The sequence below is a fragment of the Sinocyclocheilus grahami genome, unplaced genomic scaffold (assembly GCF_001515645.1).
Source record: "Sinocyclocheilus grahami isolate Dianchi unplaced genomic scaffold, SAMN03320097.WGS_v1.1 scaffold108.1, whole genome shotgun sequence".
NCBI lineage: Eukaryota > Metazoa > Chordata > Actinopteri > Cypriniformes > Cyprinidae > Sinocyclocheilus > Sinocyclocheilus grahami.
The window spans coordinates 469,585-496,730 of record NW_015505287.1 but is presented as its reverse complement, the minus strand read 5'-3'; the positions used below and the strand labels follow the sequence as shown (position 1 = coordinate 496,730).

The 27,146-nt window shown below is 35.8% G+C and overlaps 1 protein-coding gene across 4 annotated transcripts in view; it reads left to right on the top strand.

Moving 5' to 3' along the window:
• The window catches only part of LOC107588825 (ras-associated and pleckstrin homology domains-containing protein 1-like), a 49,610-nt gene that overhangs the window by 15,961 nt on the left and 6,503 nt on the right, over positions 1-27,146 (top strand). The window contains exons 2-12 of one of the 4 annotated variants that reach the window (XM_016277049.1): positions 2,042-2,163; positions 3,396-3,498; positions 4,105-4,688; positions 8,703-8,789; positions 9,157-9,231; positions 18,441-18,518; positions 21,651-21,810; positions 21,917-22,038; positions 23,200-23,265; positions 23,610-23,753; positions 24,294-24,404. In XM_016277049.1, the coding sequence (XP_016132535.1) occupies positions 2,044-2,163; positions 3,396-3,498; positions 4,105-4,688; positions 8,703-8,789; positions 9,157-9,231; positions 18,441-18,518; positions 21,651-21,810; positions 21,917-22,038; positions 23,200-23,265; positions 23,610-23,753; positions 24,294-24,404 (1,650 nt within the window). In that variant the 5' untranslated portion in view covers positions 2,042-2,043. Of the gene's footprint in view, positions 1-2,038; positions 2,164-3,395; positions 3,499-4,104; positions 4,689-8,702; positions 8,790-9,156; positions 9,232-18,440; positions 18,519-21,650; positions 21,811-21,916; positions 22,039-23,199; positions 23,266-23,609; positions 23,754-24,293; positions 24,405-27,146 lie in introns of all 4 variants that reach the window. The other 3 variants (XM_016277045.1, XM_016277046.1, XM_016277048.1) reach the window with 3 other exon arrangements.

Here is a 27,146-nt window from a genome sequence, read left to right as displayed (position 1 = left end):
CCATTTTGTGTGTGTGTGTGTGTGAGAGAGAGTTTAGCAGAGCTTAGTCTAAACCAGCAGCTGTTAAGCAACAGGGTGCCAAGATAACACACCTCTCTAATTTCCCTCTGCTCTCGTTCTCTATCTCCACCTATTTTATTTTTCATTTTCTGCTGTTCCATAATTTTGCTAAATCTCCTTTTGTCCCATACTCTCCCCTCTCATTCCCTCTCTCTCTCTTTTTATTTATCCTCTTTGTGCTTGACTGATTATGCAGAACCATGGCCGTTTGCAGTAGAGTGACTGAAGGCATCATTAGCATCCTGCTGATCTGAAAGCGGGGAGACCGAGCACGGGGCTAGAATGATATATTTGCAAGACTCGATCTACTGAATTAAGCACCTTGTTGAACTGAACCGCTTCTGATTGTATCTTGTCACTGGACTTGCATATGCAAACACTGGAAGATGCAGCTTACCCAGAGGGGTCTGAAACCATCTTATAATAGTAATGGCTAAAACGTTCAGTTTGGTGTCTCCTGCCGACCTGCGACTATTAGACTATTAGAGTGGATGTCAGCAGGACTGTATTGTTAGAAAACAAAGACACCAGGACTCTCCTAACCCAAACACAGATTCTGAAGAGACTCTCACAGTGATAGTACATGGGGTTGGTACAATATTTATGCAGTTAAGCAAATTTTAAGAACATCTGGAGAACCAATCTCGTGGTCTTTTTTCTCAAGGTCTAAGCGCCGTAACTACCCATAATATTTAATTAGCTGTTAGAAATGCATTACAGTCCAAATGATTTTTTAATAGAAATTAATACTTCTTTCATCAAGGATGCATTAAATTGATCAAAAGTGACAGTATATACATTTATAATGTTAAAATATATTCAAAATGTTCTTTTGAACTTTCTATTCATCAAAGAATCTAGAAAGAAATCTCAGTTTCCACAGAAATATGTAGCAACACTGTTTTCGACATTGATAATAAGGATTATATCTTAAGCAATATCTTAAACTTATGTATCTTAAATTGGCATATTAGAACGATTTCCGAAGAATCATGTGACACTGAAGAGTGGAGTGATGGTAGCTTTGCTTTGCATCACAGTAATAAAGTACATTTTATAAGCGACCACCGCCTTCCACCCTCAAATCTCCATTCTAATGAGGTCATTACTAACACACCCAACATTTGCCTGATTACAGCGTTTCCAATTTCTCATCTAAAATATGATTACATTGCATTGAAACATTAATATTGATCTCAAAGTTGTTTTGTTTATTTGTGTGCTTGATGCAGTGCATTTTGAGTAACAAGTGTACTTATAAGTAAACTAGGAATGCTTTGATTAATGTTGATACATTAGTCAGACATGAACAATATTTTGAATCAAGAAACACAGTGGAAGGTACAGCAGGGTTTACCATGGTAATGATGGGGGTGAAAACTGATAGTGGGAGATCTAGAGAAGGTTGCTATAGCAACTATGCCAGTCTTTGAGACTGAGCTGAGGTTACCATAACAACCACATCACACCCTCTCAGAAGGCAACCTTGAAATAATGACTTACTTTACACAGAGATGAACACTGGAGGTGTCTGACAGAGAATGCATAAAGATAATGAAGAAAAAAAAGGTTTTTGTTTTTCTCAAATATGCCAGACTGACAGATGTTGTCCTTTGGGATTGCAGTGTCAAATGCAGATCGGAAGGTGTCATATCACAACCCTCGTTTAAAAGAAAGATTCAAGGGTTTCCATGATGGTGTGAAATAAGGAGAGAGAAATAAATATAATTTACTGGGTTACGAAAGTGGAAATCAATCATCATGACAACCTGTGATGTTCATCGTCCTTCAAATCAATCCGCAACTAATTGTGTTGGCAAACACGTATCAAAGCCAACAAGTCATTCTTGAAATGTTGGTTCTATGTCAGCAGGCTGTAATATCTGTGATGTTCTCTGTGTGTTTAGACATCCGGCTGTCTGTTGTTGACTGTATCATGTACTGAGGTGGTGTGGGTGTGTTTGTGTGCGTGTTACAGCAGACATGGAGCAGGTGTCAGATGATGAGTTGGACCATGCTGCTGAAGAAGACAGCGATAAGGAGGACCAGGATCTGGACAAGATGTTTGGTGCCTGGTTGGGAGAACTGGACAAACTCACACAGGTGACACTCTTACACTCTTTGTTGTGATGAATTACATCTTGAATATGATGTATTATCTAAACTTTTGGGGACTTTTCTCAGCAAATATTGATATTGAATAATGTAATTGATTCTGTTTTAGGGATGCATAAAATTTTACCATATCAGGTGATATTTTACATTTTTAGTATCAGTGTAGGTCAGTATGTATATTTAACTGTACATGCTCATTTTCCCTATTTTCACATCAGATTACCCAAAGCAGTGGTTCTCAACCGGCGACCAGGGTCATTTTCTTTATAATCATTTTTATGTATTTATTTTATTTTATTTTTACTGGCAACTGTCCTCAGAAACCTGAATATATAAGATCCTAATTTTAAAATGGACTTTTAAAAGGGATTTTAAAATATTTCTAGACCTACAAATGTCATGTAAATTAAAGGAATCGTTTACCCAAAAATGAAACTTTTTGTCATCATTTACTCACCTTGTTCCAAACCTGTATAAGTTTCTTTATGTTGAACATAAAAAGATATTTTGAAGAACCAAACTGTTGTTGGTCCCCATTGACTTCCATAGCAGGGAAAGAAATACTATAGAAGTCAATGGGGACCATCAACTTGATTACCAGCATTCTTCAAAATATCTTTTATGTTCAACATAAGAAAGAAACGACATGGAACAACATTTTCATTTTTGGGTAAACTTTAATAAAATCTTATTTTAATGTATTTTATGAATATGCATTTTTCTACTTATGCCCAGCTTAAAATATTTTACAGAGTAGAAATTGTATGTAAAAAATATTTTTTTAAATCATAATAATGAACAACTGGAGAAGTAATGAGGCAAAAAGTTTTTCGGGGGGTTTAAGAATCAAAAAGCTTGAGAACCACTGATCTAATGTCATTAATATATACATTTTTTCATACTGTACATTATAATGTGATGCCTAAATTCCCTTGTAGCATTTAAAATCATGATTATTCTTTTTAAATGTGTTATTTAATTGATGTAGTCAAAATAGTATAACATTTTAATATCAGCTGTTTATCAGTTAGAGGCCACAACATGAAAATTATTTTAGGCCAGAATTTAGTATTCTATTACTATTTTTTTAATTAATTGACAGACCTAATTTAGATTCTTTGTTTTTTTTTATTGTATTGATGTGTTGTATTGATGATTATGTTTATGATTTGTCTGTCTCGTCTTACCTGATCACCTTCCCCTGTCTCTCTGTAATGTAGAGTTTGGATGATGGGCGTCCTGAGAAAGTGCAGAAAGCTCCTCTCAGACAGGAAACAAACCTTGCCAATTTCTCCTACCGTTTCTCTATGTACAACATCAACGGTTAGACTACACCCAGACACATACCACCTCTGATTACTCAGCATTCATTATCACTCAAAATCCCACTCAAAACGCCTTCAACATGCATCTGATATGGTGGTGTTGCGGCATGGATTATCATTAAACCACCAGCATAAGAGCAGAATGCTTGTGATTATAGTTTAGCATGCACAAACACTGCAGTTGAAAAGTCTTTTTATGTTTTTAAAAGAAGTCTCTTTTGCTCACCAAGGCTGCATTTATTTGACCAAAAACACAGCACAAACAGTAATAACGTGAAATATTATTCACATTTAAAATAACTGTGTTCTATTGTGATATATTTTAAAATTTAAGTTATTCCTGCGATGCAAAGCTGAATTTTCAGCAGCCATTTCTCCAGTCTTCAGTGTCACATGATCCTTCAGAAATCATTCGAATTCGAATTCGCATTGTGGAAAAAAAGTTTAGGAGAACAGCATTTATTTGAAATCATTTTAACAACAAATACGATCACTTTTAATCAATTGAATGCATCTTTGCTGAATTAAAGTGTTAATTAACACAAACTTTTGAACGGTAGCATACTTGAATTTAATGAATTAAAATGGTCCTCTCTCTATGTAGAAGCCATTAACCAAGGCGAGACAGTGGACCTGGATGCCCTCATGGCCGACCTGTGTTCAATAGAACAAGAGCTCAGCACTATCAGCAAACCCATGAGCAAGCCCTCAGATGGCAAATCTAGACAAAGACCCACAGGCCGCTCGGCCAGCACCAAACACATCGGAGGGGGCAGCAGCGGAGGAAGCACCAGCAGCAGCACCAGAGCTTCTCCGGCCTCCACCGTACGCGGTGGCAGCAGTCAGTCACGACCCCTGGCCTCCAACTTCTCCCTGGATGACATCACTGCTCAGCTAGAAAAGGCGTCCCTGAGCATGGATGAGGCGGCGAGGCAGACTTCTGAATCGTCCTCATCATCTTCCTCCTCATATTCATCTGCAACTCTCTCTCACCCGCCTTCTAGCGCACACCATCGCCGCACAGGATCGGTTGGGACGGTCAGTGACCAGGAGGTGCGCTCCATCGGTCATTCGTCCAGGTCAAGCGTCAACTCTGCCTCGGCATCCAGCATGGATTCACTGGACATTCGAGGGCAGGAGAATGAGGCGCAATCACAGAATCAGAGCCAAAGCCAGACTAGCACAGAGGTAACAAATACACACACACTCAAGCTTGATATTAAATCTTTTTTCCCTTTTGAATTATGTCATAGCTGGCGCTTAGATTTCAGACTTTAAGAAGAACTGGACGGTAACCATGACATGACTGGTCCATAGAGGCCTAAAGGTTTATAAGGCATAAGAGACCATGCTTCTCTTTTCACTGTGGGAACCTCTTAGAGAATTTTCAGCAGAGTGAGACATAGCAGAGAGAAAACTGAAAGCAGATGTGAGGGGCTCAAATCTGAAGAAATATCCACAAAAGAAAAGGATAGAGCAGCATTGTCAGTCAGCACAGGGATAATGGTCTCAATCAGGCCAGCTTTACTTTCTAATTTAATTTGTATTTATTCTAATTGAATTTTACCCATTAAGAAATAAATATTGTTAAAGAGTCATCTGAATGGGGTTCACTTACATGAGAAGACTGTACTCTGTAGTTTTCTATAAAAAGTAGGGGTGTAATGGTACACAAATACGGTTCGGTATGTACCTCTGTTTTGACATCACGGTTCGGTATGGTCTTTTTGGTACTGCAGGGGGAAAAAAACTAAACATAAAATTGCTTTTTTTTTAAACGGTGGTTTACTGAACAAATTGCTCTTTCTTTAAATAAATTAAATTATAATTAAAATGTTCCTAGGGATAAAAATCGACCTCAGCTTATGCTCTAAACTATAGTGAGCCCGTTTACATTACTATAAGGTTACAATTAACAACAGAGCCCAAATTTAAATTTAATTACTATTTATTTATTTTTTAAAAGTCAACACTCAACTTAAAAGTACATTTTTGATACAGCAGGGGGAAAAACTAAACATATAAAAAAAATTTTAATCAGTGGTGGTTTACTGAATAAAATTGCTCTTACTTTAAATAAATTCAGTTATAATTCAAATTTTCTTAGGGATAAAAATCTACCTCGGATTATACTCTAAACTATAGTGAGCCCTTTTACATTAGGCCTACTTTAAGGTTACAGTTAACAACAGAGCCCAAATTTAAATTTAATTACTATTTTTTTTTTTTTTTTTTTAAGTCAACACTCAACTTAAAAAAAAATTGAATGCAAACATATAAATTGCACAATGCAGTTTTTAAATTAATTTCTAAATTATAACATTTCTATTTGTTGTTGAAATATATGCATTTACACCATAGCTGTCAACTTGTTTCATAACAGATTTATTTAAACATAAATTAAATAATTAAGACATCACTAACAGGCCAGGTAAACTATAATAGTAGTTTATTAGTATATTTCCTAATATTTTGCAAAATGCTCTTCTCTAGACTTAATTTCTCTAGTGAACGAGATGTGGACACTGATGACTTGCCTGAGGTAAATGAAATGCTTTTGTTTACAAGCTGTTTTATTGACGTCTTTCTGCGGTTGAAACACTGATTAAGCAATTACGTGAGGCATGAGATGTTCATTCATGTTTATTTCACAATAAAACTAGTAGTAAAGAGGAAGGGATGATAACGCTCACTCGCGCTACGCACTGCTGTTTAAACTGAGGCATTTATTTAGTGATCACATCTAAGAGCACCAAAACGGCCGTTTATTGTTTAAATTTAAAAAAATGGACATCATTTGAAAGATTAATATACTGTTAATTTTGATCAGAGACAAAGTCTAAACTGAAAGTTCCACTCATGCAGTGGTTAAAACAATGCTGTATTTGTTCGCTACACATGCGTACACAATTTTTGGGTAGGAATATGTGTACCATTACACACCTAATAAAAAGTGGTTTAATTGATGTTGGTCATCCCAATAACCCCAGTAACTTAACTGCTTATTAATATTTAAAAATATGAATATACAAAACAGTACATGTAGTAACTTAACTGCTTATTATTATTAAAAAATATGCATATACAAAACAGTACATGTAGTAACTTAACTGCTGATTATTATTTAAAAATATGTTTGTTCTTTTGTTAAGGGTAAAGTCTGTATTGTGGTTTTGGGAAATTTGATGATCGAGGTTTCACTGAATTCAGCATTAAATCATTCAAGCTGAGTCATCTCTTGGCTACCCACATACTTCTCACACACACTTATTTACAACCAGTTTCTCTCAAGCACACACACTCAGCTTTTATAGTTATTCAGTACTGTTGTCAGAACCTGTGAAGACAATAAAACAGAAGTGCAATAAGTGCAATAAAACAGAAATGCTACTACGCCACTCTTCTAACCACGGTGCTGCTCATCTGCACCAGGATGTACAGACCCGAGCACTTCTCTCTGCTAAAAATACATACTGTGGTTTCATATGTAAACTAGCGCTGTTTCACAGATGGAACAACGTGATAGGATTTCATGTGTGAGGGGGAGAGTGTGTGCACAAATCTTGCTGTCGTAATCTTGCATGACATTATTATGTGACATGTAGAGACACAGACAGTGTACTGTCTATGGTCAGTGTAAACAGTACATTGTGACAATAACACCTGCTCTGCTATATGGCTATGCAACTCTAACTTATTTGAATGCATGGTGTGTTGGTTTTGGTAACAGCTTGTAACTGTATGCTTACACTAAAAAAAGTTATACAGGAGCAACAGATGACATAGCTTCTATAATGTCATCTATATTAATTTGAAACAAGGGTTTTCAGCCACTGCTCTGTGGACCCAGGGGCTCCATGAAGGTACTGCAGGGACGATATACAGTATAAAACACATAGAGATTGTTGAAACATTTATATGATGTTTTAATGAAAGTCTTTTTAAAAATGATACTGATCTTTTTTATTATATTGGTGCATGGATCCATTGGTCTGTAAAGCTTGAAAACCCTTGTCATGTTCAATAAAAGGAAAACTCTATGGCACTATCTGAAAATGGAATTCTATCTGGCAAGGCAAGAGTAAATGTTAAATGCAGACTGTTTCTAAATTATAGCCAAAGACTCGCATTAGTCTTGCACATTTGACACAACTAGTATGATGAAATTGCTTACAGACTTTCTGTGCAAAGTCAAACTTCAGTATAAAGCCAGTAACTTTTTATGCACGGATAGGGACATGATTAGCTACCTGCTACCTGCAAAGGATTGTTTACATGAAGCAACCTCACACCCATAGGATTTGCACTGTTAATGCCTAACTAGAAGTTCATCCACCTAGAACTATAGGCCCACTACTAAAATGACCGCTCTGAGAACTGTACAGTTAGTACAAGCCCTTTAAAGGGATAGTTCATCCAAAAATGAAAACTGTCATCATTTACTCGCCCCCATGTTCTTCCAAACCCACAAGACTTTTGTTCATCTTCAGAACATGAATGAAGATATTTTTAATGTTCTTTCATCATTTAGTGAGGTTTGTTCTCATATATCGCGCAAGTACGATTGAGCTTCTGTTTACCATGTTTGATGTGCTCTGTGTATGTGCACCGATCAATATTTATATGTCTATTAAAGACTAAATTAAATCTGTTCATCATATAAAGCAATCGTGGCTCTTCAGAAGACCTGAAACCACTCTATTCATATGGATTACTTTACAATGTCTTTATAAACGTTTTAAAGATTCTACATTTTGGTTGCATGGACTTTCAGTGGATGAAACGAAAAGGATTAGAGAATATTAAAAATAGCATTTGTGTTTTGAAGATGAATTTAAAACATGGTTTTAGAAAGACATAAGGGTTAGAAAATAATGACAGAATTTTCATTTTACGGATGAACTATCCCTTTCGGAAAAATGCAACATGCCCCATAGACTCCCATTGTACTTATAATACTGTAAAATGAGGGACAAGTCCAATTTGCTTTCTGTGCTAATCGATAGTATCTGTGACATACTGTCGATTAGAAGGAAATTAGATTCTGTTAAACCAGAACATGTTTTTAAGACAAGAGTGGTGGCATATATTGACCCTTGCTTGTGCATGCCTTGTTTTGCATTGCCTGCTGCATGATTAATGTGTTTATGTTTGCACCTTTTCTGTATGTGATGTCACTGCTTCCCACACCCCTTTTCCCAGCATGTCTCACTGCGAAGGGCCAATGGTAAAGCTACCAGACGGCATCTTGACTTCACCTCACAGGAGGGAGAGGTGGATCAAAGTACTGTAAGTGTGTTTGTGCATGACAGGGGATATGTGTACACAGTATGTTCATTCTCAAAATACTGGTTCTTATTATAGCTGTGATAATTCCAGGTTTCAAAACGTCATAATTTGGGTGACACAATAGAAAACTGTAGTATATCAGGAGAGGTTTATTCTCAGAAAGAGATCTGTGATCGCAATATTTTGTATACGAAACAGTTCTTCTTTTATTTATTTGTTTTCCATTCACATAATGCCACCTCTTTCTGATTTTGGTTCCACACTTTCTATGCTTTACCACAATCAAGTATGTATTTCTATAATTTTTGGAATCACTGTAATCATTACACTGATTAATCTCTCTTTGTCTTTTCCCTGCACCCTAAAGCACTCGTATCTGGACAGGGAGACCTCTCTGATTCTGAAAAACATTGCAGGAAAACCCTCTCACCTGCTGACCAAGGTGACGCCTCTTTCGCTGGCTTCTTTTCTTTTCTTTGCATGTATTTGGTTTATTTTGTTTCTCTGCAGAAAGCCTTTTAACCTCCGTCTTCTTGCCAGACTTGACACTTTTCTCCACCCACACTGCCTTCTTACATTTTTAAAGTGCTATATCTCCTATTTTCTCTTTGCTGCCATCTTAATGTGTGCACAGATTTAATCAGATCATCCAACCTAATGTGTCTATAACCGTTTTCAACCTACAGTACCTCTCTCTGAAGAGAAAGCAAGGGTTATGTATTATGTCTTTTATTTATTATTAACTTGAAGGATTTTTTATTTTATTTTTAAATCATCAAGTCAGGTGTTCCAGTTCATAATGGTCCGTTAGCATTCTCCGATTGTAGGTTAGACAGGTGTTTTTTTTTGGTTTTTTTATCTGTAGTATATTGACTTAGAGATTAAGTAGTATGTTTAGGAATTTATGTGTTTTTCATTACAAATGTAAAGAACATAATTTTCGTCCTTATTGTTTTCTTTATTATTATTTAAGTGTATCCTAAATACAACAGTGATTTTTAGTATGTAAAACAGGTTTGTAAAGAGGTGCTGGGTTTTGTGAGCTGCATTATCAAAGTTATTTCTGGTTCCCTGAAGAAATGGCTGTTCATCACTTGTTTCATTTTAGGACCATTTCATTGTAAGAACTATATAAAACTGAAACCAATTGACCTATTCTATTTTGTGTTTGTGTGTTTGTGTTTCTGTTTCTGTTTCTGTTTCTGTTTCGTGAGCTGCATTATCAAAGTTATTTCTGGTTCCCTGAAGAAATGGCTGTTCATCACTTGTTTCATTTTAGGACCATTTCATTGTAAGAACTATATAAAACTGAAACCAATTGACCTATTCTATTTTGTGTTTGTGTGTTTGTGTTTCTGTTTCTGTTTCTGTTTGTGTGTGTGTGTGTGTGAACTCAGGTCTAGTGACTCTCTTTGGTCTAAAACTAATAAATATATTTGGTCACAAGCAGTTTGACTTTCAATGTGATAAACAGTATTATTTTAGGGATAGTTTAAACAAAAATAAAAATGTTATTAATTAATCACTTTTTTTTTTCCCAAATTGGACTTTTTTTCTGCAGAGCACAAAGAAGATATTTTAGGTAAAAGTTGATAACCACACAGTTTTGTATATGATTTCCATTGTATAGTTAGTTTCTGTTTCTGTTTCTGTTTGTGTGTGTGTGTGTGTGAACTCAGGTCTAGTGACTCTCTTTGGTCTAAAACTAATAAATATATTTGGTCACAAGCAGTTTGACTTTCAATGTGATAAACAGTATTATTTTAGGGATAGTTTAAACAAAAATAAAAATGTTATTAATTAATCACTTTTTTTTTCCCAAATTGGACTTTTTTTCTGCAGAGCACAAAGAAGATATTTTAGGTAAAAGTTGATAACCACACAGTTTTGTATATGATTTCCATTGTATAGTTAAAAAAAAAAACATTCTCGTAAAATTTTCTCACAGACAGAGAAGAAAATCATACAGGTTTGGAACGACAAGAGAAGTAAACAATGATGGAATTTAAATTTTTGAGTGAACTATCCCTATAATAATGCTGTTAGCCATGCAGGATAAATAGCCATGCGTTTGTTTTCCACAAAAAAGGCTCTATATTGAATAACTTCTTGAGTTTAATTTATTCCTGAGAACAGCTATTATTATGCATGTGATTGTAATTCCCATGTTGTCGTACCAGCAAAGGCGCTTTTTGCAGGTGTAGGGCATTGTGGGTAAGGGTGTTTTTGTCTTGTGGAGTTAAATAATAAGCATCTAAATCTGACGTCACTTTGATTTTTCAAGGTTGTGTGAGCTTTTGTTAAACCTTGAAGCTGCTACAGCCAAATTGATATGGTTTATTATTTTCTCAAGTTCATTGTGCTGCATTACAACATTATCTCCAGTTGTTGTTATAGTATAGTAAGCTTTTGAATTAAAGTTTTACATGTATGTGACGTTTTTTACAGAAATAGCTATTTTGAATTCAATTCCGATGTTTTTGCTGCATCCCCATTCACTTTAATGAGAGCATCCACTTGAACTGGTACTTGAAGTTTGTGCAAAATGTGTCCTATGTTATATTCCAACATGATTTGAGAATTTTTCTAGAATTTCTTGTGACCTAGAAATAGCACAAATTTTACGCCAAAATGTTTCTTTGTACGAATTTTTCAGAATCCTAAAGATTTTTCTTTATTACTGTTTAAGTTTGATTTTCAATCCCATGTTTCGTTGTTTAGGAATCAGTCTTTTTTTTGTTGTTAAATAAAGCAGAGTCAGCTAAGTTTTATTTATTTGTCCTGACATTAGACAAAGTCATTATCCATTTACACAAACTGAGGCGGAATGTTCTTGAAATCCCACATTTTCCTCATGATTTCATCAGACCTCTCAAACAGTGTATTGATGGGCTCACTGCAGACTCTCTGCTCAAACACAGACCGAGAGAAAACCAGAGAAAGGGGAAAAGACTTCAAAGGGAATTTAATGCTTTTTATCGAAGCCTCTGCCTCGGCTGTTTGCAGAACTCTCCCATTCTCTTTCAGAGAGAAAGAGCATTTGCCATAGTGAGTCAAGAGAGAGAAACTGTCCTTTCATATCACACATACCACACTTTTTTCCTTCCTATTATATCCAGAGTTGAACTTTTTCACTCACTCAGTTTGGCTACTACATTTGTAAGTAACTGGCCAGAACTTCAGTCACACTTATATTTTAAGTTCCAATTCTCGCTATTTACAAATTTGCTGCTTATTAATAGTTAGTAAGGTAGTTGTTAAGTTTAGGTATTGGGTAGGATTAGGGATGTAGAATATGGTCATGCAGAATATGTGCTTTATAAGTACTAATAAATAGCCAACATGTTAATAATAGGCATGCTAATAAGCAGTTGGTCCCTATACTAAGTGTTACCAGAAGTTTTATTAGCCATGACAAAAATATAAGAAACAAACATGTTTTTATGAGTCACTGCTTAGATTTCAGCATATTTATTTCAATTCTGAAGAAACGAAAGAGTAGTGCCATAAACTGAACTGTTTGTTAGAAAATTCTCAGTGATTGCTCTTAAAAAGCAACCTTTATTTTGTTGGAAATTCCAAATTTAGCTCATTTCAAAATAAATGTTTGATGATAAACCATGTTGAAGATTAGCATTTCATAAATTGATCAGTTGTTTTCCAAAGTAATTTCATGATGATAACATTCCCATGCTCTTCATGTCAATATATTGACGGCTTGTGTTTCTCATTGCAAACAGCTGATTTTCTGGCAGTTTTACAGTAAAGATGATAAAGTGTGCTTTTGGTGACTGTATAGTGGTGCACAAAAGTCTTGGAAATGTAGAATTTATCATATGCCTAGGCAGTGAGAACAGACTGAAAAAGTCTCTTCACTGTTGTGCTGCTTTGCTAATGTTAAAGGCTCCTCCTAGAGATAGAACAGAGTTTAATTTAAATAAAAAGTGATGGAACATACTATATAAATCATAACCTGGCATCTACTCCCACAGTTGATTTTTACTGCATTTGGCAGGTTGCCATGTGTAACTGTACTCGATTATTGTAGTTTATTCAAAGTAGCCAACCTTTGGTTAGATTACAGATAGCTTGGGAATAAACTCTGGGTATTTTGGCAACCAGCTTGACCAAACCAACCATCATGAGATGCATCCTGGGATGATTTTCAAACAGTATTGGTGACTGTTTACAGGCCACTTGTTAGCTACTTTTCTTTCTCTATCCCATTCAATTTATCCATTTCAAGGAAAGTTATTAAACAGTCATTTTTTTGTTTATTTTAGTAAAAACAAATTAATATGTAGGTATAATGTACTGTATATTTATCTACAGAATGTGACTTTCCTTGAAAATGCATGTGTAAATATAGCTGTATTCAATATTAAATGTACTGGAATGAACCAAACTTTCCTTTTCTATTAATCTTCTTCATCAGCTGGTGATACGTGTTCATATGTCAGATGAGAGCTCAAAGACCATGATGGTGGATGAGAGGCAGACGGTCAGGCAGGTGCTGGACAGTCTGCTGGATAAATCTCACTGCGGTTACAGTCCGGACTGGGCCCTGGTTGAGACCATCCCTGAGCTACAGATGGGTGAGGACACATGCACATGCTTAGATATCCTGTGAACCTGAGGGACAATAAGATTATGAGTTTGTGCCTTATCATTCTCGCTCACTCTTTCAATCATTTTCCTCAGAGAGAATTTTTGAAGACCATGAGAACCTGGTGGAGAACTTGCTCAACTGGACCAGAGACAGTCAAAACAAACTCATGTTCATTGAACGGATTGAAAAGTATGCACTTTTCAAAAATCCACAGGTGAAGCTCTTTTTTTGTGACATATACAGAAAAAAATTCTGATTAAACGGATTCAAAATCTGTTTTAAACATAGGTACAAATATTATTAAGTCACTACTTAATTAGAAGTAGCCAAATTAGAAACATTTTGACACTTTTAAAACCCCAATGTACACTACTGTTCAAAAGTTTGGGATCAGTATGTTTTTTTGGGGGGGTTTTTTGGTAAAAAATACTTTTATTCATAGGGTGGCCATATGTGCCATTTATACGGGATACATCCTGGCCAGGATTTTTCTATTGCCTAAAACATCCAAAGTAGTTTGACCAATAACATGCAGGTGTTGTACATAATCGACCAATCGTGGCGTGTCACGCGTGAGAAGGTGAGACCGATCAAAGCGATGCAAATATGCGCACGTCTTTGTTTGTTCATTTGTTCGACTTGAAGCTGTGCACCGATCGTTGTATGACACCAAAGTACCGCGAGAGCGATTTGAAAGCATAAGGAGCCATCTGCTCTGCTCTCTATAGCTCTAGTGAAATAATGTCATACATCGATCGATCTGCACAGTGCAAACAGCCAAAACCTGGATATTTTAGGCAATATAGAAATCCTGGCAAGGGTGCGTCCCGTAAAAATGACCCATATGGTCACCCTATTTATTCAGGAAGTTTCAAAAAGTTGCAGCATTTGATCTAAAGTGACAGTAAAGATGTCTATAATTTTACAAAAAAATAACAATAATAAAATGTTCTTTTGAACTTTCTATTCTTCAAAAAGTCCTTAAAAAAAGTTTTCCCCCCATAAATATGCATGCATCACAACACTTTTCAACTTCAATAATAATACATTTTTGCTTAAGCAGAAAAATAGCATATTAGAATGATTTCTGAAGGATCATGTGACACTGAAGACTAAAGTTGTGGCTGCTGAAAATTCAGCTTTTCATTTTCAATAATGTATTGCAGTAATATTTCACAAAATTACTGTTTTTACTGTATATTTGATCAAATAAATGCAAATGAAATTTTACAGAACCTAAACTTTTAGACACTAGTGCGTATGTACACACTCTGATCTAAATATAGGTTTCAAGTAATAGTAATGAGCTATGATTCTTTTTATGTTTTATGTTGTCACCCTGATTCACTTGTTGCATGTTGTGTATGTTTTTAAGAACTATTTTTTTTTTTCAAAAAGGCTTTTAAAAGAGATCTGTGATCACAATATTTTATATACGAAACAGTTCTTTTATATATTTGTTTTCCATCCACACTTTTATATGCCACCTCTTTCTGATTTTGAATAATCAGTGCTCAGGCAATGCTTCCACACTTTCTGTGCTTTACCACAATCAAGTATGTATTTCTATCATTTTTGACATCACTGTAATCATTGCACTGATTAATCTCTGTTTGTCTTTTCCCTGCACCCTAAAGCACTCGTATCTGGACAGGGAGACCTCTCTGATTCTGAAAAACATTGCAGGAAAACCCTCTCACCTGCTGACCAAGGTGACACCTCCTTTCGCTTGCTTCTTTTCCTTTCTCTGCATGTTTTTGGATTTATTTTGGTTCTTCACTGAAAGCCTTTTAACCTCAGTCTTCTTGCCAGACTTGACACTTTGCTCCACCCACACTGCCTTACTTTTTTAAAGTGCTATATCTCCTGTTTTCTCTTTGCTGCCATCTTCATATGTGTGCAGCCATTTCAAGAAAAAATCAGATCATTCAGTCAAAAGTGTCTATAATGTTTTGTCCTCCTTAATGCTTTCAACCTATAGCACCTCTCTCTGAAGAGAAGGCTTGGGTTGTGTATTATGTCTTTTATTTTGTAAAGTTTTTAACATTTAATTTAATTTAGTAAATTAAAATTCTTTAAAAAATCATTCAAGTCAGATTTTCTAGTTCATAATGGTCAGTTATTAGCATTCACAGATTGAAGGTTAGAAAGGTGTTATCGTGTATATATATATATACCGTGTATATATATATTTATATGTATGTGTAGGCTTAGATATGTAAAGTATTAAAGTTACGAATATCCTTTTGGACCTCGGTTAAGAAATGTGTTTAGTATATAAAACAGATTTGTTAAGAGGTTCTGGGTTTTTGTCTGCATTTTGTGTTTGTGTTTGATGCTTTGGTGAGTTATCAAAGTTATCGCTGGGTCCCTGAAGAAATGGCTGTTCGTCACTTATATAATTTCATTTTAGGACCATTTCAGTTCAAGAACTATATAAAACTGAAACCAATTTACCTATTCTTATGGTTTTTTTGTGTGAAAGTGGTGTCTCAGACAGTTTGACTTTTTGTGTGTTAAACAGTATTATTTTAAAGGGATAGTTTAGCCAAAAATATATTTTTTATTATTTACTCAGCTTTTTTTGTTCCAAATCTGTAAGACTTTTTTTTCTGCAGAGCACAAAGAAGATTTTTTTTTAATGTTGTATATGATTTCCATTGTATAGTAAAAATTAATAAATAAATTCTCATAAAATTTTCTCACAGACAATGAAGAAAATCATACAGGTTTGGAACGAATAGAGAGGAAGTAATCAATGACGGAATTTTCATTTTTGTGTGAACTATCCCTTCAATAATGCTGTTAGCCATGCAGCATAGACAGCCATGCATTTGTTTTCCAATAAGCATTAATTAGCTTCAAACAAAGGCTCTATATTGAATAACTTCTTGCTTTTAATTTATTCCTGAGAACAGCTATTATTATGCATGTGACTGTAATTCCCATGTTGTCATACCAGCAAAGGCGCTTTGCAGGTGCAGAGCATTGTGGGTAAGAGTGCTTTTCTCACGTGGAGCTAAATAATAAGAATCCAAATCTGACGCCACTTTGATTTTTCAAGGTTGTGTGAGCTTTTGTTAAACCTTGAAGCTGCTACAGCCAAATTGATATGGTTTATTATTTTCTCAAGTTCATTGTGCTGCATTACAACATTATCTCCGGTTGTTGTTATAGTATAGTAAGCTTTTGAATTAAAGTTTTACATGTATGTGACGTTTTTTACAGAAATAGCTATTTTGAATTCAATTCCGATGTTTTTGCTGCATCCCCATTCACTTTAATGAGAGCATCCACTTGAACTGGTACTTGAAGTTTGTGCAAAATGTGTCCTATGTTATATTCCAACATGATTTGAGAATTTTTCTAGAATTTCTTGTGACCTAGAAATAGCACAAATTTTACGCCAAAATGTTTCTTTGTACGAATTTTTCAGAATCCTAAAGATTTTTCTTTATTACTGTTTAAGTTTGATTTTCAATCCCATGTTTCGTTGTTTAGGAATCAGTCTTTTTTTTGTTGTTAAATAAAGCAGAGTCAGCTAAGTTTTATTTATTTGTCCTGACATTAGACAAAGTCATTATCCATTTACACAAACTGAGGCGGAATGTTCTTGAAATCCCACATTTTCCTCATGATTTCATCAGACCTCTCAAACAGTGTATTGATGGGCTCACTGCAGACTCTCTGCTCAAACACAGACCGAGAGAAAACCAGAGAAAGGGGAAAAGACTTCAAAGGGAATTTAATGCTTTTTATCGAAGCCTCTGCCTCGGCTGTTTGCAGAACTCTCCCATTCTCTTTCAGAGAGAAAGAGCATTTGCCATAGTGAGTCAAGAGAGAGAAACTGTCCTTTCATATCACGTATACCACACTTTTTTCCTTCCTTCCTCTTCATTATATGCTTTTCATTGCATATACTTTGCATATTGAAATCTTTATTTGTCTGCCTCTGACTTTGTATTTCTTAATCAGCCCATAACCTGCTCATCCTGTTATAAAAAAATGACATAATACTATTCAAAGTTGACTTAAACACAGTGTCACTTAAAACCCTCATCCTTATAAAACCCCCCTTTTTAAAATGTGAAAAACAATAAATACAAGGCCTAGATATTATTCATCCCCACGGTACCCCCAAAAAGGGAGGGTGTTTTTCCACAACCACAGAAAAAGGATCAGAGAACAATGTCATCTACATTTGGCCTCAGCTTTATTGGCTAGTGCAAAGGAAGTCAAAGAAACGAACCTCACTGATTGGCTGCCGAGAATTATATGTACATTCCGATTGGAGAAGAGGTACGAGAGGGTCTTTTATAGCTGATGGCGGCTTGGTCTACTGGTGAGGGGGATTAAACCCTGTGATTGGGCACGCTACCAGAGACATGCAGCTGTTTCACAGAGAGGGAGAGAGACAGTGAAGAGAGGGGGAGGTCTCAATCCCTCCCAATGTTGAGGAGTAGAGTTGTGTGTAAGGTACTCTGGGTGTAAAGATACTTGAGGGGAAGCGGTTTCATCTGTGTGTCGCGGCCAATGCACATTTCAACTTTACGCTCCTTCAAATTGAGCTTAGATTTATTTTTCGGATTGTTTAAATGATTTTCATCAGAGGTTATTTCTGCAGCAGCTCTGAAACTTCAGCTGGAAGTACCTGTCAGGCCTTGACATAGCTGGCGTTTGTGATGAGAACATTCATTTAATGGATTTCTAAAACAATTGAGCTGGTACAAATCTGTGTATCTCTTAAAATTTGTATGAACAGCCATTTCTCTAAGGAACCGTTAACATGAGCGATGGTTCAGGAGTGATCGTGTAACTGCCTTTTGTGTTGCTGGTTGATCAGACTTTGCAAGGGTTTAGGGATTGCTTTAAAAGGTCAGAATGGATGTGATGACTGCATGTTGGAGAGGGCAGGTAAGTGTAAAACAGAAATCCACCTGTCTGATTTCATACCTCAGTAATGGATGACACTACTAGCAGACTGTTGGTGGAATACTATGGGAGTGTGTGTCTTTGTTAACATGTCATTGTGTCATTCACAGGAGGAACAGGCTGCCAAAGCGAAGGCTGAGAAAATCCGTGTGGCGCTAGAGAAAATTAAAGAAGCCCAGGTTAAAAAGGTGAGTAAAAGCCCCTGTGAATCTCTGATCTGAAGGGTCAGTAAACCTCTTCTTTCACTGCATGATGTAGCCCTTCACACGCTCGAGCTGGAGAATTCAGAATGAATGCACAGTAGAAAATAGGTCACTCATGTGTCTGTGAGTCTCTGTCTGCTTAGAAGGGAAGATGCACAAACAAAATGTCGGTGAGGCTTTTGCTTCAAATTACTTGTTAAAAAAATGCCATTGTGTTATTGCTGTTTAAACTGGTCTAAGGTTTGTGTTAATTCTTGAGAGACGATCTATACTATTACACTATTCATCTGAAAAGCACTGTCACTGTCAATAGATGCCACCAGGCACATACTAATACCAAGTGAATGAATTAGACACAGTACAGTGATTGGGCCTCTGTAGCTGAGACTGTTTCCATTCATTGTGTGTTTCGAGAAAACTGACAGCATTGAGCAGCAATGGTGCAGCGAGACTGATACGGAATGATACTGCGTCAAATGCACTTTAAATAATAATAAAAAAACAGAATTTAATAATATACAGTGGGCCCAAAGTCTGCGACCCCTTTGAAAATGAAAAGCTGGAAATGAGAGATTTCAGAATTAAAAAAAAAAAAGTTTAAAATATATATAAAAAAAAAAAACTAATAAAGGTAACATTGAAAAAAGCGAATGTATGACATTGACCATTTTAACTCAATAAAAGGTCAGCGTTTCTTCCATTTATAAAACCCAAGACGATCTTCAGAACATTCTCATATCATGCTGGATAACAATGATCGGCAGGTTTTGCACTTGTGGAATCTATAACAACTCAACTTTTCATTCAAATAGCTGATGATATAATTTGTATATTGAAAAGAAAAAGAAAGAAAAAAATAATAACTTTTTGCAAGTGGTCTCAGATCTTGGGACCCCTGAGTGTGTATCCTTATTATAAAAAATGTATGTAGTGAATGTTAAATGATTTTGCAGACTGAAGCAAAGTAAAAAAAAAAATGTCACACTCAGTTTAGTCAGTGATTTGGCTTGAAATTAGTTATTGTTCTGTCAAAATAAGCCTTTCCTGCATTTATCAGTGTCAGTTTTGTTACGTTTCTGAGTTTGTACTCAATTGTTTCATTCAATTGAACTATTATTGCACAATGTGATGGGTTGATTGTGCTGAGGTCAAAGAATGAGGCAGGCAAGATATGTCATAAAGTGCATGTTTGTAGGAGCATATGTGTGAGAGGGAAGAGAGCATAAATTAGCAGCGTGTTTTCTGCTGAGGCCAGGCTTGGAAAAGTGCCACATGCTCCCTAATATTCTGATGGCTTTCAGGACCTCTGGCAGGGCTTTCTGTTAATGTGCCTATGCAACACTTTCTCTATCCCTTCTCTTCATTCCTCACTCTCAAGAAGAAAGAACATGGGGTGTGAAATAAAGAGGGATGAAAGCCAGTTGTCATTCCTGTTCCCAATTAGTCTTTATTAAAGCCACATTTCTGAAGATCCACATCATATTCCAATTCAGTCAATATAAATCTTTGAGCCAAACATTCCGATTTGAACAACATATGTGTAACACACTGTACTAATTATTATTGTTTTCCTTCTATATAATATCCCAACAAGAGAACAAGTTTTAGATGCATGCCATGTTTTTCTTGAATTAGTTACAGCCATTTATTTGATTCCGTTTAAAACTTTTAAATATGTCAAAACTGATTAAAAGACAGCACCAAAGCAAACCATGATGTTAATATGTATTTCATTTTATGGGACTTATGTAGTCACCAAAAAACAACAAATCAAAACAAATCTGAACTCCATTATATCCAGAGTTGAACTTTTTCACTCACTCAGTTTGGCTACTACATTTGTAAGTAACTGGCCAGAACTTCAGTCACACTTATATTTTAAGTTCCAATTCTCGCTATTTACAAATTTGCTGCTTATTAATAGTTAGTAAGGTAGTTGTTAAGTTTAGGTATTGGGTAGGATTAGGGATGTAGAATATGGTCATGCAGAATATGTGCTTTATAAGTACTAATAAATAGCCAACATGTTAATAATAGGCATGCTAATAAGCAGTTGGTCCCTATACTAAGTGTTACCAGAAGTTTTATTAGCCATGACAAAAATATAAGAAACAAACATGTTTTTATGAGTCACTGCTTAGATTTCAGCATATTTATTTCAATTCTGAAGAAACGAAAGAGTAGTGCCATAAACTGAACTGTTTGTTAGAAAATTCTCAGTGATTGCTCTTAAAAAGCAACCTTTATTTTGTTGGAAATTCCAAATTTAGCTCATTTCAAAATAAATGTTTGATGATAAACCATGTTGAAGATTAGCATTTCATAAATTGATCAGTTGTTTTCCAAAGTAATTTCATGATGATAACATTCCCATGCTCTTCATGTCAATATATTGACGGCTTGTGTTTCTCATTGCAAACAGCTGATTTTCTGGCAGTTTTACAGTAAAGATGATAAAGTGTGCTTTTGGTGACTGTATAGTGGTGCACAAAAGTCTTGGAAATGTAGAATTTATCATATGCCTAGGCAGTGAGAACAGACTGAAAAAGTCTCTTCACTGTTGTGCTGCTTTGCTAATGTTAAAGGCTCCTCCTAGAGATAGAACAGAGTTTAATTTAAATAAAAAGTGATGGAACATACTATATAAATCATAACCTGGCATCTACTCCCACAGTTGATTTTTACTGCATTTGGCAGGTTGCCATGTGTAACTGTACTCGATTATTGTAGTTTATTCAAAGTAGCCAACCTTTGGTTAGATTACAGATAGCTTGGGAATAAACTCTGGGTATTTTGGCAACCAGCTTGACCAAACCAACCATCATGAGATGCATCCTGGGATGATTTTCAAACAGTATTGGTGACTGTTTACAGGCCACTTGTTAGCTACTTTTCTTTCTCTATCCCATTCAATTTATCCATTTCAAGGAAAGTTATTAAACAGTCATTTTTTTGTTTATTTTAGTAAAAACAAATTAATATGTAGGTATAATGTACTGTATATTTATCTACAGAATGTGACTTTCCTTGAAAATGCATGTGTAAATATAGCTGTATTCAATATTAAATGTACTGGAATGAACCAAACTTTCCTTTTCTATTAATCTTCTTCATCAGCTGGTGATACGTGTACACATGTCAGATGAGAGCTCAAAGACCATGATGGTGGATGAGAGGCAGACGGTCAGGCAGGTGCTGGACAGTCTGCTGGATAAATCTCACTGCGGTTACAGTCCGGACTGGGCCCTGGTTGAGACCATCCCTGAGCTACAGATGGGTGAGGACACATGCACATGCTTAGATATCCTGTGAACCTGAGGGACAATAAGATTATGAGTTTGTGCCTTATCATTCTCGCTCACTCTTTCAATCATTTTCCTCAGAGAGAATTTTTGAAGACCATGAGAACCTGGTGGAGAACTTGCTCAACTGGACCAGAGACAGTCAAAACAAACTCATGTTCATTGAACGGATTGAAAAGTATGCACTTTTCAAAAATCCACAGGTGAAGCTCTTTTTTTGTGACATATACAGAAAAAAATTCTGATTAAACGGATTCAAAATCTGTTTTAAACATAGGTACAAATATTATTAAGTCACTACTTAATTAGAAGTAGCCAAATTAGAAACATTTTGACACTTTTAAAACCCCAATGTACACTACTGTTCAAAAGTTTGGGATCAGTATGTTTTTTTGGGGGGGTTTTTTGGTAAAAAATACTTTTATTCATAGGGTGGCCATATGTGCCATTTATACGGGATACATCCTGGCCAGGATTTTTCTATTGCCTAAAACATCCAAAGTAGTTTGACCAATAACATGCAGGTGTTGTACATAATCGACCAATCGTGGCGTGTCACGCGTGAGAAGGTGAGACCGATCAAAGCGATGCAAATATGCGCACGTCTTTGTTTGTTCATTTGTTCGACTTGAAGCTGTGCACCGATCGTTGTATGACACCAAAGTACCGCGAGAGCGATTTGAAAGCATAAGGAGCCATCTGCTCTGCTCTCTATAGCTCTAGTGAAATAATGTCATACATCGATCGATCTGCACAGTGCAAACAGCCAAAACCTGGATATTTTAGGCAATATAGAAATCCTGGCAAGGGTGCGTCCCGTAAAAATGACCCATATGGTCACCCTATTTATTCAGGAAGTTTCAAAAAGTTGCAGCATTTGATCTAAAGTGACAGTAAAGATGTCTATAATTTTACAAAAAAATAACAATAATAAAATGTTCTTTTGAACTTTCTATTCTTCAAAAAGTCCTTAAAAAAAGTTTTCCCCCCATAAATATGCATGCATCACAACACTTTTCAACTTCAATAATAATACATTTTTGCTTAAGCAGAAAAATAGCATATTAGAATGATTTCTGAAGGATCATGTGACACTGAAGACTAAAGTTGTGGCTGCTGAAAATTCAGCTTTTCATTTTCAATAATGTATTGCAGTAATATTTCACAAAATTACTGTTTTTACTGTATATTTGATCAAATAAATGCAAATGAAATTTTACAGAACCTAAACTTTTAGACACTAGTGCGTATGTACACACTCTGATCTAAATATAGGTTTCAAGTAATAGTAATGAGCTATGATTCTTTTTATGTTTTATGTTGTCACCCTGATTCACTTGTTGCATGTTGTGTATGTTTTTAAGAACTATTTACTTGGGAGGAAGGAGACCTCTGAGATGGCAGACAGAAACAAGGAGGCATTGCTGGAGGTAAATTACACATTATAATACAAATTATAGATTGATATCATATTGCAATGGTACATTTTTAATTAAACCAACTATCCCACTCAGAAAATCTCAAACACCTTTTATAAAGGCCTAGACTAACTAGCCTAACCTCTTATTGCCTGCTGTGCATTTTTTGCTTTCCTTGTTTAACATGCAAATTCCAAATACATACACACTAATGTGACCCAAAGCCTTTATCAATGTTAATTTTAAAGTGTTGATTGTGATGTCCGACAGAGTTTACAGCTGTCTATATCTGTCAAGATAAAATTTCAGAATGCTTGACCATATAATGATGTATTTTGTATCTGTATGTTTTGAAGGAATGTTTTTGTGGAAGCTCAGTGTCTGTTCCTGAAATTGAGGGAGTGTTGTGGTTGAAGGAGGATGGCAAAAAGTCTTGGAAGAAGCGCTACTTTCTGCTGAGGGCATCTGGCATCTATTTTGTGCCGAAGGGCAAAGCCAAGGTCAGTGATATTGTTTGTTTATTTTTGTTTTATCATGTGATTTGGTGTTATGTTCCCATTAAATGGGCACAGAACTTAATAAACTCGAGTGGAATTTCCTGTTTATGTATTCACTGAGGATACTCTACACAAACCATATGCTGTTTGTCTACTTACAATAAATCATGGGACTTTAATTCCCAGAGAGAACCCCATGCCTTATTTTCTTATGCAATATTCATGTTCTTATACAATTTCAAGTCAGTCACAAGCATACATATGAACAATTGTTTTGTGTTAGTATTAAATTCTCTGACATTTAAGGACATGGGCTTGTCTGTCTGTAATATGCTTTTGCACAGACTCACTGATATCCTCTTGTGGTTGATCCTGGGTATTTACTTCTGCTTGGTACCATGAGTATATAGTATTATTTTTCTAAATGTTTGCCTTTATCATCTCAGATTCAATCACTGTAAGCTATAAAGAAAAAAACAATCCAAATTTGACAGACAGTAATAAATAGGAATACAATATTAATGTTTAATTTGATCACTGTAGGCTTCAAGGGATTTGGTGTGCTTCCTGCAGTTGGACCATGTTAATGTTTATTATGGTCAGGACTACCGGAGCAAGTACAAGGCCCCCACTGACTACTGCCTGGCCCTCAAGGTGTGTGTGATGTTATGGCTTTTTGTACTTTAGCCAGTGTAAATGATGTGCACTGTTGACTGTTACCTTTTATAAAAATGGTTTATATACTACCTTTCAAATATTTGGGGCCTTTTTTGGAAAACAGTTAATACTTTTATTAAAAAAGAATGCATTCAATTGATCAGTTGTGACAGTAAAGACATCTGTAATGTTACAAATTATTTTTTTGACAAATGATGTTTCAAAAAAATTCTCTTTTAAATCGTTTAAACTTTCTATTTATCAAAGAATCCAGATAAAATGCAACTGCTGTAGAAATGTTAAGGAAAAAAAACAGTTTTCACCATCGATAACAATAAGACATGTTTCTTATGGGAACACTGGAGTAATGGCATCTGAAAAATTCAGCTTTGCTTCACAGGAATAAATTACATTTTAAAATATATTCACATACATTTAGTCATTTAGCCTAAGTGACTTACAAATGAGGACAAAGGAAGCAATCAAAATCAACAAAAGAGCAATGATACGCAAGTGCTATAACAAGTCTCAGTTAGCTTAACGCAGTACACATAGCAAGGTTTTTAAATTATATAATAAATAAAAAGAAAACGGATAGATTAGAAAAAGAATAGATCAAGCTAGTGTTAGATTTTTTTTTTACGAAAACAAGCAGTAATGAATAGAGTGCAAGTCTAAAAGGACATGTTTTTTTTAAAGAATAGAATTAGAATAGGGAGTGCTAGAGTTAGAGGGTCAAATAAAGATGGAAGAGATGTGTTTTTAGCCTATTCTTGAAGATGGCTAAGGACTCAGCTGCTCGGATTGAGTAGGCCAGGTAATTCCACCAGGAGGGAACATTTAATTTAAAAGTCAGTGAAAGTGATTTTGTGCCTCTTTGGGATGGCACAATAAAGCGCTGTTCACTTGCAGAATGCAAGTTTCTAGGGAGCAAATAAGTCTGAAGTAATGAATTTAGCTACAGGGGTGCAGAGCCAGTGGTAGTTTTGTAGGCAAACATTAATGCCTTGAATTTTATGCGAGCAGCTATTGATAGCCAGTGCAAATTGATAAACAGAGGTGTGACATGCATTCTTTTCGGCTCATTAAAATTAATCTTGCTTCTGTGTTCTGGATTAATTGTAAATGTTTGATAGAACTGGCTGGAAGACCTGCCAAGAGAGCATTGCAATAGTCAATTCTGGACATAACAAGAGCTTGAACAAGGAGTTGTGAAGCATGTTCCGAAAGAAAGGGCCTGATCTTCTTGATGTTGAATAAAGCAAATCTGCAGGACCCGCAGTTTTAGCAATGTGGTCTGGGAAAGTCAGCTGATCATCAAGCATAACTCCAAGATTTCTGGCTGTTTTTGAAGAAGTTATGGTTGATGTGCCTATACTGGATGGTGAAATTGTGATGAAATTATGTGTTTGATGGAACCACAAGCAGTTCTGTCTTGGTAAGGTTGAGGTGAAGGTGATGGTCCTTCATCCATCAAGAAATGTCTGTTAGACAAGCTGAGATGCGAGCAGCTATCGTCGGTCATCAGGATGGAATGAGAGGTAGAGTTGAGTGTCATCAGCATAGCAGTGATATGAAAATCCATGTTTCTGAATGACAGAACCTAGTGATGCCATATAGACAGTGAAGAGAAGTGGTCCAAGAACTGAGCCCTGAGGCACCCCAGTAGTTAGATGTTGCGACTTGGACACCTCACCTCTCCAAGATACCTTGAAGGACCTATCTGAGAGGTAAGACTCAAACCACTGGAGTGCGGTTCCTGAGATGCCCTTTGCCAATAGGGTTGGCAGGAGGATCTGGTGGTTAACCATGTCAAAAGCAGCAGACAGATCCAACAAGATAAGTATTGAAGATTTGGAATCTGCTCTTGCTTCAACAGGGCTTCAACAACTGGGAGCAAGGCAGTCTCGGTTGAATGTCCACTTCTGAAACCAGACTGGTTGCTGTCGAGGAGGTTGTTCTGTGTGAGAAAGGCAGAGACTTGGTTGAACACAGCTCGTTCAAGTGTTTTTGCAATGAAAGGAACAAGGGAAACCGGTCTGTAGTTCTCTAAAAGAGATGGGTTAAGGGAGGGTTTCTTAAGTAGTGGGGTTATACGAGCCTGTCTAAATGCTGAGGGAAAAACACCAGTGTGACACGTGTTAATGATGTGAGTGAGTGCAGGAGAAATGGCTTGAAGGAGATGAGATGGAATAGGATCAAGCGGACAAGTAGTAGGATGATTAGAAAGGATGAGTTTGGAGAAGTAAGTTTGCTGGTAAGATGTGCTTGACAGATTGTGGTACATAACATACAAAACAGTTATTTTAAATTGTGATAATATTTCACATTATTACAGTTTACTGTATTATTGATCAATTACATGCAGCCTTGGTGAACTTACGAGACTTCTTTCAAAAACTTTTTAAAAATTCTTACAGACTCCAGTCATTTGAATAATAGTGAATATCAGAACATCTCTCGAACCTTAGCAGCTAATAAAGTAAATCTGTCCACTCAGACATTTTACACATTATAGCATCCAAGAATAAAATCAAATAAAATGTTAAAATGTTGAATTTCTGGTATATCATTGGAAATGTATTGATTCCTGTCAATTTTCACAAATATAAATAGGCTACATCTGTGAGCTTTTTTTAAAGGGGTCATATGATGTTGCTAAAAACAACATTATTTTGTGTATTTGGTGTAATGAAATGTGTTTACGCGGTTTAAGGTTCAAAAACACATTATTTTCCA